The sequence below is a fragment of the Cimex lectularius genome, unplaced genomic scaffold (assembly GCF_000648675.2).
Source record: "Cimex lectularius strain Harlan isolate CLEC.00 unplaced genomic scaffold, Clec_2.1 scaffold330, whole genome shotgun sequence".
Lineage (NCBI taxonomy): Eukaryota > Metazoa > Arthropoda > Insecta > Hemiptera > Cimicidae > Cimex > Cimex lectularius.
The window spans coordinates 396,820-411,980 of NW_019394173.1; the positions used below are offsets into that span (position 1 = coordinate 396,820).

Sequence of the window (15,161 nt, forward strand, 5' to 3'; positions counted from 1 at the left end):
CTAGGGCGTGACAAAAACAACTGTTATATTTTTTCGTGTTTTGTTTAGTACAATTGTTTACTTTATTTCTTTTGATCTGTAGAAGCATCCTTGACAGAAGGGTGATGAACTGCATCCAGCAGGAGACAGGGAGGTGCGAGCAGGAGCGTTTGTCGCAGTCGTCACCGACCCGGCCGTAGTTGAAAAGGTCGACTGTGTCCGTTTTGTCACCGACGGCGTACTCTCGCCTGTTTTGCTCAATCGATGAACTGCTGAACTTAACCATTTTACCGTTGGCTGTCGCTGTCGAAAGACGGCTGATGTTCCCCTCGTCCTCGGTCAACTCGATGACTGCGGTTGGGAAAAGAGGCAAAGTTAGATGCGAGGCGAATTGAAAGTTGATCAAGGAAATCTTATGATAGACAAAATATTAATCGGGAGAGAGTGAGAGTGTTTTTGCAGGGGTAGAAGAAAGGGAAATTAAAAATGTGAGTGTGGTGGCTGGTCGAATTCAGTCATCAGATAAATATGAACGCTGTTCATTCATATCTGTTTACCAAAATCCGCTGGGTTGTAGGTTGTAGGGCAGTCGAACCCCTGCTGGGACAGGAACGGGACCAGCTCTGCAGATGCGCCTTGGTAGACGCAGTAGCCTGCCGCAAGGACATAGACGTGGTCGAACAGCTTGAACAAACTAGCTGGAGGCTGGTGAATCGTGCAGACGATCGTCCTCCCCTGGTGGGCCAGATTTCTAAGCAGACGGATCAGATTCGACGTCGACACGTTGTCCAGTCCGCTGAAAATCAATTTTTTTTAGCAAAAAATCTTTATAAATTTATCCTAGGTCTGAAAAAACCTTGTAGGCTCGTCTAGGAAAAGTACAGGCGGGTTGTTTATCAGTTCGAGGGCGATGGACAACCTCTTTTTCTGACCTCCTGAAAGCGAATCCGTCGGGGTTTTTTTACACTCTTTAAGTCCTAACATTATCTGTATCTCGTTTATCTGAAAAAAATTAACAAATCACTATGACAGAAAAGGACATGAGTTTCAAAATCCTTACCACAGTCTTTTTCTGCTTGGATGTGTAAGACGAAGGGAGTTTCAGGGATGCGGCGAAGGTCATGACCTCGTTGAGCGTCAGGTGCGGGACGAGCAGGTCTTCCTGTGTAATGTAGCAGGAGGCCTTTCTGAATTTCTCTTTGTCTCTGGGCTGTCCGTTTGTCATCAGCTTGCCGTTCACGCCGGCAGACCTTAATTGAAAAAACAAAAACAAAAAAAAAAAACTCATCAAGGAAAAACCAACGTGAACCTGCACTTTTTTTGTACAGTGCCCCTGCTTACATACGCACTGCTCTGATCTATCAGATGGAGGGTGAGACCTAAGTGACACCTAACCAGTACCGTGGCATCCGTAGGTTCCCACTACATATGAATTGGTCGTAATCGTATATAATCTTATTCAGCTCATATCTTATTTTGAGTTATTCTAATGAAACTCTGAGATTTCGAATATTCGAAAGATGTTCTGATAGTTTACTATACTACAGAATAGTGAGCAGTTTTGGACCAGACTTGATCCACCGTTTGTTTTGATTCAATTCCCCTTGGGATTGATCAAACAAACAGTCGTTAAAAGGCCGATGGTTTAATCTCGCGCTCTTTCACGTCTTTTTGGAATTTTTCTGTTGATGTCGTTAGCGTCGATTAGCAGGTCCTTCGGCGTAAACAGGACGAGCGGGTCCTTCAAGGACCAGACGCGTTTCGTGGCTTTCCCAATAGGAGTTCTTCTTCTTTTGTCCATTTTAGCCTTTTGTACTCATTACCTACTACTTACCTTGATAAAGAACATGCAAAGAACATACATTAATGATCCTCATTTACGACGATGAAAGGACGTAATGAATAATTTGCAATTCAAGAGTGAACCAAGTCCTTAATAGTAGACTCATTTAGTTAATGAATATTTACAACGTCTAACACTCGATTAAGGCTTGTTTACATTTTTTTATGCAATGCTTGTCTAAACGAAAGTGAATATTTATCGTCTCGCTGTTTCGAACGTTGAGATGAACCCAGGGGTTTTTCGCTTTTCACCTTATTCTGATACGAGACGCTGGTGTGTTTATGTAAGGCGATTAGGACTAAAACAATAGATAAAAAAACATAAACCAACCTATAGCCTGAGATGGCGTTGAGGAGGCACGTCTTGCCGGCACCAGACGGACCGAGGATGGCGCTCAGGTTGCCAGCCATGAAACGTCCATTGACGGATTTCAAAATAGTCCTTTTCCCCTCTGTAAACAAAGCAAAAGTCAATAAACAGTAGTTAAAGCAAGTCAAACGAATGAAAATTGAGATAGCCTGTGTGGTGAACCTATTCGGTCGTTTCCGACCATCTGGTAAGCCTAGCATCGCTGTTTTGGTCTAAGAAACGCGTTTCGACTTTTCGCCATCTCTGGTGATGTTGTAAAATTATAAGTAGTTTTTAATCTTCTCTAACCCATATTATGTTGAAAACTGGAGTATAACTATTGAGAACCATTACATAGCTATGGTAATAATTTCCAACCGTACGGGCCTACCTAGGCTTTTAACCCATCGGGTCTTGGTCGCCCACCCTGCATAATATATAATAATAATTTTCAACCATGCTTAACAGTTTCTACCGACCATTCCTAACACCATCTTCAATAAATTGTAACAATCAATAAATCAAATGTAACTAATATTATCATTTTCTCTGACAGACAAGCAGCACTTAGGGCCCTAGCCTTATGCGGCCTCATGCCTTCTAAACAACCACACAAGACCGCATCTCATGATCTCCAAATAAACATTAATTAACGGTCACTAAATACTACACATTTAGGCTTAGATCTAACCATGGAATGTATGAAATATATCTCTATAAAATAAATCAGCAACAGAACGATATATGCGAATTTTGGAACGTAAGATCTGTTCAATGTATTTAACCTTAAGAAGTCAATTGTTAGATAAATTATATGGTATGAAGGAGGTACCCAAACCCATAAAATATAAGTCAATTTTAGCTCTGAATTCTAGTATATGGCCATCTGCCAATTTTTTATAAGTGTAATTTGAAAATTTGAATAGGATTCACTACTCATTCGTATTTTCCAGGGAGGGGTGTCTATTGGGGGCTGGAGTCGGACTCGGTGGGGTTTTATCCACATCTCAAAAAAAACAACATCGGAATGGATTTAAAATTAGAAAATTTTGATGCTTGTGAAGTTCAGAGGGAAGTCCCTTCCTTTTCCCTGGTTGTTTGATGCGGCCGTGTTGGTGGCCTCTGGTCCCTTGTGGACACATCCCTCTCCGTGTTTGTTCTTTGGCTAATGTGGCTAAAGCCAAAACTATCTGTCACCAGCTCTAGTAGCCTCCTCTAGGGATAGGAATAGGAGATACAGGAAGATGTCATGTATAAATCATGCCAATTGATGCCACTATTCCAAAATACAATTTTACTAAAAAGTACAAAGTACCAGAGCGGGAAGATGGGCCAAAGGAAGGAGGAATGCCAGACGGATCAAAAACCGACTAGGATACGGGAGCTGAGTCTTCGGGATGAAACCAAAGACCGAACTGACGGTAAACCTAGGTAAAGCCCTGATGGAGGTTAGTGACTCTAATGACCTGACCCTGGCATGGGTCCCTGACCATTCTGAGCATGGAGGAAATGAAAAGCTTGACATGCTGGCCAAAAATGGAGCCAACATGGACTCTGGGCCTTGAACCCTGTGTAGCATTGCTACATGCATGCTGAGCACAATTTTAAAATAGGTTTCTATGATGACACCTTCCCCGAGAAAAAGTCAAAAAAGCGTTGTTTGGAAATATTTTCATGCACTGGAAAAAGGAAAACAAGTGGCAACTTGTAAAACATGCTCGAAAGGATTCAAAACCTTATTTTTTATAACCCCATTATATCTCGAGGTCCGATTGACCAAATAACTTTTTTCAAGAAATTAATCTTTATGTACGGTATTGGTTGAAATGAAAAAGTTAGTGTCACGAGCGGGATTCGAACCCACGACCTTCGGCTCAATACGCCGCTGCTCTACCACTTGAGTTACCGTGACCTCGATCCACTCGGATACTAACTTCACATCTCAACCCCACCTTTCGACTTTTCCCTCCTTTTTGACATTTTTCAAGTGTGCAATGTATTCGATTCTCGGCGACAAATGAATTGACCACGGAGAGCTTTAGTGAAGATATACTTCATTTTACTTATTAAATCCACTATATTTCGTAGTCCGATTGACCAAATAACTTATTTCAATTAATCAATCTTTATGTAAGGTTATTCAGATATCGTGAGATGCGGTCGGGTGTGATGTAGGTTTCAGAACATTTTCTTTATCGTGCCAACGTTTCGATCTTTTATTGAGATCATCTTCAGGGCTCAATAAAAGATCGAAACGTTGGCACGATAAAGAAAATGTTTTTCTGAAACCTACATCACATCCGACCGCATCTCACGATATCTGAATAACTATCGATTAACGGTCACTAATCTCTACACATTTATGTAAGGTATTGGTCGGAATGAAACAACAATGGAAAATTCGAAAGGCAGGTTGATGTGGGAAGTTGGTGTCCGAGTGGATCGAAGTCACGATAGTTCAAGTGGATGAGCAGCGGCGTGTTGCGCCGAAGGTCGAGGGTTCGAATCCCGCTCGTGACGCCAGCTTTTTCATTTCAACCAATACCTTCCACAAAGATTAATTTTTTATAACCTTCATCTATTTTATTTTATATATTTTTTATTACTACTTAATAAGAAATATATAATTATTCATGACCATGAGTATATTTTTACTATTACTAATATCGTTCTTTTCTACCATTTGGGCTAGCTCCTATCGATGTTATAAAATATTCGTCATGCACCTAAAGTAAAAAATATCGATATATCGATATATTTTTCACGATTTGTCGGTGAAGCCGAAATATAGGTTATACTGATATATCGATTAAAGATTGCCATCCCTAGTAGCATCCCTTTTAGTTTATTGATGACCAGCCCTTGTCGAAAGCTTATGAGACATCAATGAACATGAAAAACATGAACAACAACAGCAGAACAAATTTGCTTTTCTTCAAGAGATTTTTCTCGGTGATTTTGGTCTGTTGTTGGATGTCTTTTTCGGAATTGTTGTTCAGGGATGTTTTTCTTTTTTCTACAATGGGTTTTATTCTTTTTAATAATAACTATTCAAAAAGCTTAGAGACTATCTGCAGTAACGATATTGGTCCGTATGATTTGACCTCGTTCGACGGTTTTCCCTTAAAAAAAAAATCATAATGACGAATTTCTGGTTCTGCGTATATATTTCAGTCTGATTGCAGTAGTTTAGCTTATCTAGCTTTTTCGGCAATTGTTTTAGTATTTCTTTAGTGTTAAGGTCATATCCTGGTGTTTTTTAGCAGATGTAATGCCACAGCAGCGAAACGACCCAACTACTCATAACAAAATATAAATTGTGAAAATGTTGACGCAAAGGGGATAAAGGAAGTCTTTGGGACTAGGAGGAAAATTACGCATGTAGAAACAAATATGGGGAGAAAGCACTTCAGATAGTTTTTCAAGTCGTTCATTGAGAAGGCGGATGTGATCCAGATGCCTATGCTTCTTTAAAACTAGCCGGCATCTCTGCCAAATATGTTTTAAAAAATAGACAGATTTGGTTTTTTTTTTCTCTTTTTGTTAAAGGTTTGGATAGTTTCAGTTATATCGGATCAGATTTCAATGGCCTTCCTTCGTTTTTCTTTGCGCACAACCGTGGTTGGAACTGTCTCGTCATAATTTGGCCGTGATGATTTCGACCCGCTTCCAGGTTCCTCGGGCCCGGTTTTCTCCAAAAATTACGAAACGCCCGTTCAAGTTTCAAATGTCGAGATTGCACCAGAGACCAGATGCGGAAGTGCCCGACGGCGCTCGGGGGTCCGCGTGTCACCGCGCTTTGTTTACACGGACGTCCTTGGTCGAGGTTGTTGGTCGGCCTTGGCCTCCAATCGAAACCGCGCGAAACGGCTTTTTTCCATAACCCTTTTCAGTCCTTCTCACCTACTTTCTTCAATCCAGTTGATACTAATTCATTGTAACAAAATTACATGCTGAAAAAAAAGGTGACTGGTTTTAAATCCATAGACAGGTTTTACATATAATCCTACATTTTGACATTTTAAAACGCCTCTGGTGGTCGATAGTCGATTTTGTAATCTATGAAACTCATAAAAAGACCCTTTTTATTGTACCTCTGATGGTATGTAGAAAAACACTTATTCTACTTAATAGATTTTTTTCAAAATCAAAAGCTTCTAAAATGCTGAATAACTTGAACTTATTGAAGTTTAACAGAACCGCTCTACGATGATGATGATGAGGCGAGGAGGATACTTGGAAGATGGGTTTGTGCTCTCCAGGCACTGCAGCTTTCTGGCTTAAAGTGGCCATTCACGATCACTCCAAATGGAACCGCACTAAGCCGTACAGCTCCATTTGGAGTGCCTGAAATTTTAACGTCAACCTGTGAATTACCTTCTCAAAATGGATGACGATCTCTTGTGCTACGCTTTTGTTTATTTATTTAGCAAAAAATCGAAGAGGAAATGGTGTAAGAAGTGGCTCCTGAACAGAAGCCGTAATACCCATATCAATTTGACGAAAGATCTTTCCCTTGAACTCGCTGATCGGAGGAACTATTTAAGGATGAATGAAATGTCTTATTTATTCATTATATTTAGTGTTCTGACCAAATTACTTCTTTTAATTAATTATTCTTTTTTGTAACGTTTTGGTTTGTTATTTTGTTGCATAAATATAATTTTGTTTCAAAAATGTCATTTTATTTCACAATGGGGGCTTTCTGCCACTATGTTCTACATGGTGACTGCGTTTATTAGAAATGGGGACTGATTATATGATCCCGGAAACAAACTTCACAACTTCCTATAAAGTCCCAATGGACTAGAATGGAGAGGAAGATCACAGGAGAGCATCAGATACAATGATACGGTACACAGATGGCTCCAAAACAAGGAACTGGATCAGGCGTTTTTTGTACAAGCCCAAAACATGAGCAATCAAATTTATTAGGGAAGTATACTTCAGTTTTTCAAGCAGAAATACTTGCCATCAATGCTTGTGCCCTGGAAAATCTTAAAAGAGGTTACTCTGATAAAAAATCATAAGATCAGACAGCCAAGCAGCCATTAAAGCATTAGCATGTAAAAGTATCACATCAAAATTAGTCAGTGAATGTATCCAAAATATCCAAAACCTGGGAAAACACAACAACCTGATGATATCTTGGGTGCCAGGGCACAGGGGAATTCTGGGTAACGAAGAGGCGGACAGGCTGGCCAGAAGAGGATCTGCAAGACCATACATAGGCCCCGAACCTATCCTTGGGATAACAAAAACAAACATAGAATCCTCCATCGCAGAATGGATCCAAACAAAACAAAGAGAGAAGTGGATAAACTCTAGCGGTGCTAGACATAGTAAACTTATGCTGAAACAACCCTCACCAAAATTGGCAAAAACACTGCTGCAATTGGAGAGGGCAAAACTCAGAGGAGTGGTGGGACTACTAACCGGTCACTGGTATCTGAGAAAACATCTACACAACATGGGTATATACAGCGATGACCCCATTTGCAGATTATGTAATGAGGAGGAGGAAACAGCCACTCATATCATCTTCGAATGCGAAGCAACAGCTCAATGGAGGTTTAACCTAACGTACGAAAAAGACTCAGGGAACCAAATTGCAGGAATAACAGTCAATGACCTGATACTTCTGAGAAGAAGGATTGAGTTTATTGACTAAACTAGGGAACTGGGAAGGTACAATAAGCCAGAAGGCTGCAGTGCCTGGGGAATACAAGCCCCGCTTCCCGGCATCCCTTCCACCATACCATACCATACCAAGGTTTCGGTGGAAATGAAAAAGCTAGTGCCACGAGCGGGATCTGAATCCATGGCCTTCGGATAAATACGCCGATGCTCTACCACTTGAGCTATCGTGACTTCGATCCTCTCCGACACCAAAAAAATGGCAAAAAGAGAGAAAATTCGAAAGGTTGTAGGTTGAGATGGGGAGTTGGTGCCCGAGTGGATCGGAAGTCAGGATAGCTCAAGTGGTTAGCGCAGCGGCGTATTTAGCCAAATGTCGTGGATTCGAATCCCCTCGTGACACTATTTTTTCATTTCAATCAAAACCTTAAAAAAAAAGATTAACGTCTTATTTATATTTCCTCCAGCTTGTTACCTCAACAATAAAATCTCGATTGGATGTCATTACCAATAAAGAATAAACGTTTTTGACTTTTTGAGAATGTACGACGGAGATGTTTGCTCAGTGACAGAAAGACGGAGACTGAGCCAAAAAAACGCGAGTTTTCCCATTCACGAACGCGCCATGCCATCGTCGCGCCGTAGATATTTGGAGTAGCGCGATGGAGTTTGGACCGGTCGAATATTCGGCACAGCCGGGCACGCCAGTTCAGTTTTGCCATTGACGTGGTTTTTGGAACGGCGTCGCTCCATTTGGCCTGCTAGGAGCGATCGTGAATGGCCACCTTAATGTACTTTTCTAGTTCCCTAGTTCAGTGCAATCGACTCAATCCTTCTTCAGAAGTATCAGGTCATTGACTGTTGCTGGTAAAATTCCATACCCTAGGTTTTTTTTTCTGTATTCTAGGTTAAATCTCCATTGAGCCGTTGCTTCGCATTCGAAGATGATACGGCCGGCTGTTTTCTTCCTCTTCGTTACATAATCTCCAAATGGGATCGTCGTTATATGCCCATGTTATGTAGGTATTTTCTCAGATGCCAGTGACCGGTCCTATTTTACCTCTGAGCATGGCCCTCTCCAACCGTAGCAGTGAGTTTACCTGTCTTGGTGAGGGTTGTTTTTGGCATACGTTTACTGTATCTAGCGCCTCTAGAGTCTTTTTTTTAAATCCCAAGTCCGTGCCTGTATAGTCTTGCAGATCCACCTCCGGCCAGTGTCTGATTTTCCTTACCTAAAATTTCTTCGTGTCCTGGTCAAGGTAGCAAATCTTGGGGATTTTTTTTACGAGGGTTCGCAACAGCAGAGGTTATATCAACCTCGGGGTGCCGGTGTTTTTGAAAAAAAGCCCATTTGTAAGTATGTCGGTTCGAATGCCGGGCCGCTGGATTCGAACCCGGGACCTTTACCTTACAGTGATGATCTCCGTGTCAACGCCTAAATCGTTGCGGCCACCGACCCCCCCCCCCAAATCTTGGGGATTAAAACCGAAAATGGCCCATTGGCTATACACGACAGTTATAAGAACCAAAACCTATAGATCGTTAATCTGGTGGAGCAAACCTCAACAAAAACTAGCTACTCAATCACCAGACAGCATACAAAGATTAAGTTCGTACTGATGTATCAAAGAACAACTTGTCCGAATTTCAAGCCGGATTCCTCTTACTCTACCGTCGACAATATCTTTATTTTAATTAACATAATTAAGCTTCGTTTTCTCCAGAAAAAACAAAAGTTGTTTTGCATTTTTATTGACTTCCGTGCTTCTTTTGACAGAGTGGATAGAAAAATTTTAATCCTAAATTTATACAATTTGGGTATTTCATCTAAATTTATAAAAGTTATACAGGAATTCTACGCAAATTCCCACTCGGCAGTATGTGGTAGAGAAGGGGTAACAGATTGGTTTAACGTAAGTGCTGGGGTAAAACAAGGCCGCGTACTGAGCCCGTTCCTGTTTGCTCTCTTTCTGGTCGATTTGCCAGATATGTTGGAGTCAGGAGTGAAAATCGGCGAACATCGATTAAGATTTTGATGTATGCTGATGACATTGTTCTCATTTCAGATCCCTAGATTGGAGGGAAAATTCAAAGAGTGGGGTTGAGATGGGAAGTTGGTGTCCGAGTGGATCGAAGTCAGGATAGCTCACGTGGTAGAGTAGCGGCGTATCTAGCCGAACGTCGTGGGTTCGAATCCCGCTCGTGACGCTGACTTTTTTTTTATCTCAAGTAAAAAACCTTAATTAATTGATTAAAAATAACGAAACCTTACCACTTGAGCTATCGCGACCTCGATCCCCTCGGGCACCAACTTCCCATCTCTGCCGCACCTTTTGAATTTTCCCTCCTTTTTGCCGTTTTTCAATATATGAAATGATATGAAAAATATGTTCCTTTTTGATATTAAAGTATTGAAACTTATCAAGTTTTTATTTTCAGTTTTTCCCTTTGAAGGGGGTGAAAGTATTGCATTGGGCCGAAAAACGATGTATAGGGAAAACTCGATTGGCATTTTTAGGTCCAATGCGCCTTAAAAAAATCGAAAATTTTACCCCCCCCCCCCCGATGACACACCCAATAATTGTCACATCGTACAAGACACTGGGTTCCGATCACCTCCCGGTATATAAGTTGAAATAGCACAGAGAAGGTACAACAAATGGAACGTTAAAAAAGCGAATCGGGAGACATATCGCAAGGTTGGGGAGCAAAAAGACACAAAGACAAACAAGTCGTTTGAAAATTGCAAAGATCTTTTTGTCCAACAAACAAAGGATTGACGTTTGGGCAAAAAACAAGCGTTTAAAATAGATTCGCTGACGCCAATAACTTTGCAAAACTTTCTCATTATTGTCAATTTTCTTCGACGTAATTGATTCTTTAAGTGCCTAAGTTGATCCCCAACGGAAATGGTTCATTAAGCGATTACAATAGTCCTGACGCACTGTGTAATGACTTGGAGGTCATTTTTTTGTTTTGTATCTTCAAATTTTTAATCGTATTCGCTTAAATTAAATTTTCCTACTGATCCAGAGAACAAGTTTGAAGGTGCGTGGAATGGTAATTTCAAGCACGGCCCGAGGAGCAGTGGGGACAAAACGGACAGGAAATATTTATTAGCCCTTCCCGTTTCGATTTAGTAACCGGGAGGGTGACGGAGGGGGCGTAAACGTCCAAAATTGGTCTCTTTTGGGCTCGAGTTGGAAAGAAGAAAACTCGAAGCGACGGCTCTTAAACTGCCGATCGCATCCGCAAGTCATTTTTCTCTTTTATGACTGCTTTTATGATTTCTTCACCTTAGTTACGACGCGGCAAATTGCCCTTCTGCCGTTTTCATTTTCTAACGTGGAGTCATCTAGTTTTTTCACGGTTGCCTTTTCAGACCATTAACCACGACATTAAAGAAAAAGAAATAGATAAAAAGTAGTTTTCTTAACCGTAACATTTGAGCCAGTAGTTCGACGATTCTATCCTGCTTGAAATGACGCCATTGTTGATTCGTTTGTTATACATAATGACGTCATACTATAGTCAGTAAGTTGACTAACTGCTGTAAAATAGTGTGAAACTAGATTTAGCTAGTCTGGCAGTACAGCGGACGTGGTTAAGTAGTTAATTAATGTACGATGGCTCGTAATAGGCTATTCATGCAATGTACAAAAAGGTTAGGCAAATGACTTTAGAATTTAGTGCAATAAAATTGTTCGATCATTGACCAATGACGGCATATAGTGTTATTCTTAGCTGTTTGATTTATTGTCAAACGACGTCAATGCGGACGTTTCTACTTTATTGCTAATTTGTATGACTTCACACTTTACCCTTTTATTAGATAAGTTAACATGGCTGAATTATTAGAAAAGTGTCCAATGACATCAAAGTGGGCGTGGCTAAGCCAGTGGATGATCTTGCAATGACGTCAAAGTGGCGTGGCTAAGCCGGTCGATAGATCTTGTAATGACGTCAAACTGTTCGTGGCTAACCTAGTAGGTCGGTTGTATAATGACGTCATGTAAACATTACCACGACGTTTGACCTGTTGTGTAATGACGTCAACGAACATTACCGAGCTGTGAGATCCATTGGCTAAGAACGTCAAAGTGGGCGTGGCTAAGCCAGAAGATAGATCGTATAATGACATCAAACTGGACTGGCCAACACAGTAGATCGGTTGTATAATGACGTCAATAGAACATTGACATACCATTATCAAGGTATTTGACCTGCTGTCCATTGACGTCAATGAACAGTACCAAGCTGGCTAAGAACGTCAAAGTGGGCGTGGGCGTGGCTAAGCCTGTCGATTTAATACGTAATGACGTCAAAGAGGGAGGGGCCTAGCCAGTAGGTCGGTTGTATAATTATATGTATGAACATTATCAAGTTGTGAGATCAATTGGCTAAGAACGCCAAAGTGGGCGTGGCTAAGCCAATAGATATATTGTGTAATGACTTCAAAGAGGGCGTGACCTAGCCAGTAAATAGATCGTGTAATGACATCAAACTGGACGTGTCCAACCCAGTAGATCAGTTGTATAATGATGTCAATTGAACATTACCAAGGTGCTTGACCTGTTGTCAAATGACGTCAATGAACATTACCGAGCTGTGAGATCCATTGGCTTAGAACGTCAAAGTGGGCGTGGCTAAGCCAATAGATATTTTGTGTAATGACTTCAAAGAGGGAGTGACCTAGCTAGTAAATAGATCGTGTAATGACATCAAACTGGACGTGGCCAACCCAGTAGATCAGTTGTATAATGATGTCAATTGAACATTACCAAGGTGTTTGATCTGTTGTCCAATGACGTCAATGAACATTACCGAGCTGTGAGATCCATTGGCTAAGAACGTCAAAGTGGGCGTGGCTAAGCCAGTAGATTTAATGTATAATGACGTAAAAGTAGGAGTGGCTTAGACAGTAAATAGATCGTAATGACGTCAACCTGGACATGTCTAAGCCAGTAGATCGGTTGTAGGCGTCAATTGAACATTACTAAGGTGCTTTTGACCTGGTGTCCAATGATGTCAATGAACATTACCAAGCTGTGAGATACATTGGCTAAGAACATCAAAGTGGGAAAGGCTTAGCCAGTAAATGGATCGTGTAATGGCGTCAAACTAGACGTGGCCAATCCAGTAGTTCGGTTGTATAATAACGTCAATTGAACCTTACCCAGGTGTTTAACCAATTGTCCAATGACGTCAATGAACATTATCAAGCTTTGAGATCCATTGGCTAAGAACGTCAAAGTGGGCGTGGTTAAATCGATTGTGTTTGGACGTAGGCGTGGCCAGGTTTATTTCTTACTACTTTCTAATAATTTCTCTGTTCTCTACAGATTTCAAACGGCCATTCAGATAATGCGAATATTTATATGTTAATTAGATTATGCAATGGATATATTATGGACATGCAATCTCTTCGGATGTGTTGGGCAGTAATAAATTGAGTTTCTATGACCTTTCCACTATGTTCCATTACATAAACAATGTTTCTCTTCGTCTTGTAAAGGATATTTATATTCAACGTAATGGGGTTATGACCTGGAAGAGAAAGGTGGTGATAATTGCGGATCTCGATTTTTTTTGAAAAAACAGTGAACTTTTCCGAAGTTACAACCGTCTAGGTTTTAGAACCCGGAAAGTCTCATTTTTGTCATTTTCATATTTACATAAGGACGACGTAATTTTTTTACATCAAATTTGTGTTATTCACCGACGGCATTTTTGATGGGGAGGTTACGCAATCATGAAGAAACTAAGTTTAGGGTTTTTGGGTCCGGCGTTCCTCATCTGTCCCGATTTCGAAACGAGGATAAAAATATCTAAATGACCAAAACCAATTAACACTAGATGCTGTCATTTCAATATGTCTGTTTGATGTAGTTTTTCTTTTTCTAATGGTCATATTGCTACATACGTGCGATTATGTATTATATAAGAACTTCTGTCACGACCCGATCTGGGTTTTGTTTCTAACTTGAAATATATTTTTTCAGAAGGACTGCTAATCCTCCTGGAAAATGGGGAAATTTCCTTTAAGGCAATAGGCAGAAGGCGGTTTTTTTTCAACCCCTGGGGCGAAATGATCCCGCAGTTTATACTTTTAATCTTGCAACAAAATGAACAAATAACCGGTAATTTTTCGACCCACCGCGTCCGCTGCAATTTCCTAAGAGAAAGAGAGAGGGAGAGAAAGAAAAAGGAAAACGCCACGGTCGACGGACTGCAGACACGAACGCGCTCGACAGAAGCCGCAGTGATAACAGGGGAAAAGTACTACAGAAGGACTTTGTTTTCTCTCCTCCTTCCGGTCCGACGAGTCTCGCCTGAACACAATACACGACAGGAAGCTTAAAGAGAGCGAGACCACGTTTCATTTCTCGAATTGAGAAAGTACAACGACAAAATCAAAGGAAAAACAATACTGTTAGAAGACATGATTTGACAAAAAGGGAAATGTTTATTCGACAGCCTTTTTTTACGCAACTCCGTCGGCGGTTATCATAGGTACAATATAATATATAAGCGCATTAAGTTGTCCCCTATGCAAGTCATTAATGGCAGGGATACCACAAGGAAGTATCTTAGGACCCATCCTGTACACTGTACATACCGCAGGCCAACTGTTCCAGGTACGATCCTTACTACCTAGGACGATATCGCCATCCTTTGCTCCCAGAAACGCCCTGTCATTTCAACCAGAAAACTAGAAAGCCGTGTCCCCATGAGCAGTGGTTCAAGCAGTTGAAGATGACAATAAACATACAAAAATGTGCACATGTCACTTTCACTCTTCGAAGATTAACCACTGTTCCCGTCTATTTCTAAATGTGAGTTTAGAGAACATGTTTCTAAATCATGTCGTCTTAAACCTTGCCTACCGCATAAGGTTTTTCTTACGATTTTTATTCTTTGACTTGTTGAAACACTTTAAAAAAAAATGAAATTCTAAAGCAGGAGGCTGGCACACTGTAAACATGTGTAAACTGTTGTAAATACACTGACAGGCAAAAAATTACACCGAATTGATTTTTTTTTAATTTTCTCGATAAAAGAAAATTCTGCCCTTAGTTTCTCATTTTTTTGCAAATAAATATTTGTTTATGCTGTTTTAAATTGAGAATATCTGTTCGGGCGCGTCTTCGCCACCGAACCGCCCGGTTTGCGACGTACTCTACCCCTCTATCTACAACCCCTGTCTTCTGGAAATCCACCAATCGTAATACATTAATTCACTACTTTTATGGTCCGCTTGACCAATTAATACATGACAATTAATTAAGGGTTTTAGTTGAGATGAAAAAAAGTTAATGGCACGAGAGGGATTCGAAGCCACGACCTTCGGCTA

The 15,161-nt window shown here is 40.7% G+C and overlaps 1 protein-coding gene across 1 annotated transcript in view; it reads right to left on the reverse strand.

Annotated features, from left to right (window-relative positions):
• The window catches only part of LOC106663239 (ATP-binding cassette sub-family G member 1-like), a 38,072-nt gene that overhangs the window by 1,209 nt on the left and 21,702 nt on the right, over positions 1–15,161 (reverse strand). Inside the window, exons 2-6 of the mRNA XM_014387924.2 lie at positions 2,153–2,273; positions 1,040–1,229; positions 836–981; positions 537–775; positions 62–330 (exon numbers count right to left, since the gene is read on the reverse strand). Of these exons, the coding sequence (XP_014243410.1) occupies positions 62–330; positions 537–775; positions 836–981; positions 1,040–1,229; positions 2,153–2,273 (965 nt within the window). The remainder of the gene's footprint in view (positions 1–61; positions 331–536; positions 776–835; positions 982–1,039; positions 1,230–2,152; positions 2,274–15,161) is intronic.